The sequence below is a fragment of the Helobdella robusta genome (assembly GCF_000326865.2).
Source record: "Helobdella robusta unplaced genomic scaffold HELROscaffold_401, whole genome shotgun sequence".
NCBI lineage: Eukaryota > Metazoa > Annelida > Clitellata > Rhynchobdellida > Glossiphoniidae > Helobdella > Helobdella robusta.
In genome coordinates, this window is record NW_008704907.1 from 1,305 (window position 1) to 2,247 (window position 943).

At 36.4% G+C, this 943-nt stretch overlaps 1 protein-coding gene across 1 annotated transcript in view; it reads right to left on the bottom strand.

The window, feature by feature from the left end:
- Window positions 1-236: 236 nt before the first annotated feature.
- Window positions 237-943, bottom strand: part of HELRODRAFT_184402 (hypothetical protein) — a gene marked incomplete at both ends in the record, with an annotated part of 3,804 nt that continues 3,097 nt past the window's right edge. The window contains one exon of the mRNA XM_009025277.1: window positions 237-863. Within this exon, the coding sequence (XP_009023525.1) occupies window positions 237-863 (627 nt within the window). The remainder of the gene's footprint in view (window positions 864-943) is intronic.

Genomic DNA, 943 nt, shown 5'->3' on the forward strand with positions numbered 1-943 from the left:
GTTGTCTCAATTGAATAAAAATAGTATGCATGTAAAACAGTATTAAAACAAACACCAAAATTGGAGAAAATATAAAATAGTAAAAGTGGTTGAGCCTTTTTTTATTTGCACATTATTTTCTTTTATTTCTTGCATTTTAGTTGAAGTTAATTTTTTAAAATTACAATTTTATTGGCAAATTATATGTATTTTTAAGTAAAGCTAACACATTTGGAACGTTTTTGGCATATGGATATTCAACCAAGACTAGGTGGTTTGTAACCTGAGCTAGAGAGACTGTAACGGGGGCTAGATGGTCTGTAACCCGGACTTAATAGATTGTAATTAGGATTTGATGGATTGTCACCATTACTGGTTGGTTTGTAACCAAGATTAGATGAGCTGTAACTAGAGTTAGATAGCCTGTAACGAGGGCTCGATTGATTGTAACCAAATTTAGATGAACTGTAATCAGGGCTGGATGAGCTGTAACCAGGACTAGACGGATTGTAACTAGGATTTGATGGATTGTAAACAGAACTGGGTGTTTTGTAACCAGAATTAGATAAGCTGTAACTTAAGCAAGGTGAAATGTAACGTGGGCTAGATGGATTGTAACCAAATTTAGATGGACTGTAACCAGGGCTGAATGGATTGTAACCAGGATTAAATGATTTAGAGCCAGAACTAGATGGACTGTAATTAGAGTTAAATGGTTTGTAACCAAAAGTAGATGGAATGTAACGAGGACTATATGGGCTGTAAACAGGGCTAGATGGGTTGTAGCTTGGTGAAAATGTTTGCAATGTTGGCAAATAACTTAGTAATGTTGATGAGTATGATGGTGATGTCGGGAAATAAGTTGATGATGTTGGAGAACAATACTGCGATGCAGGGGAGTAAGCCGGTGGTGATAATGGTGAACCCGACAGTGAGGTTGGGTAATATTTCGGTGATATTGGTG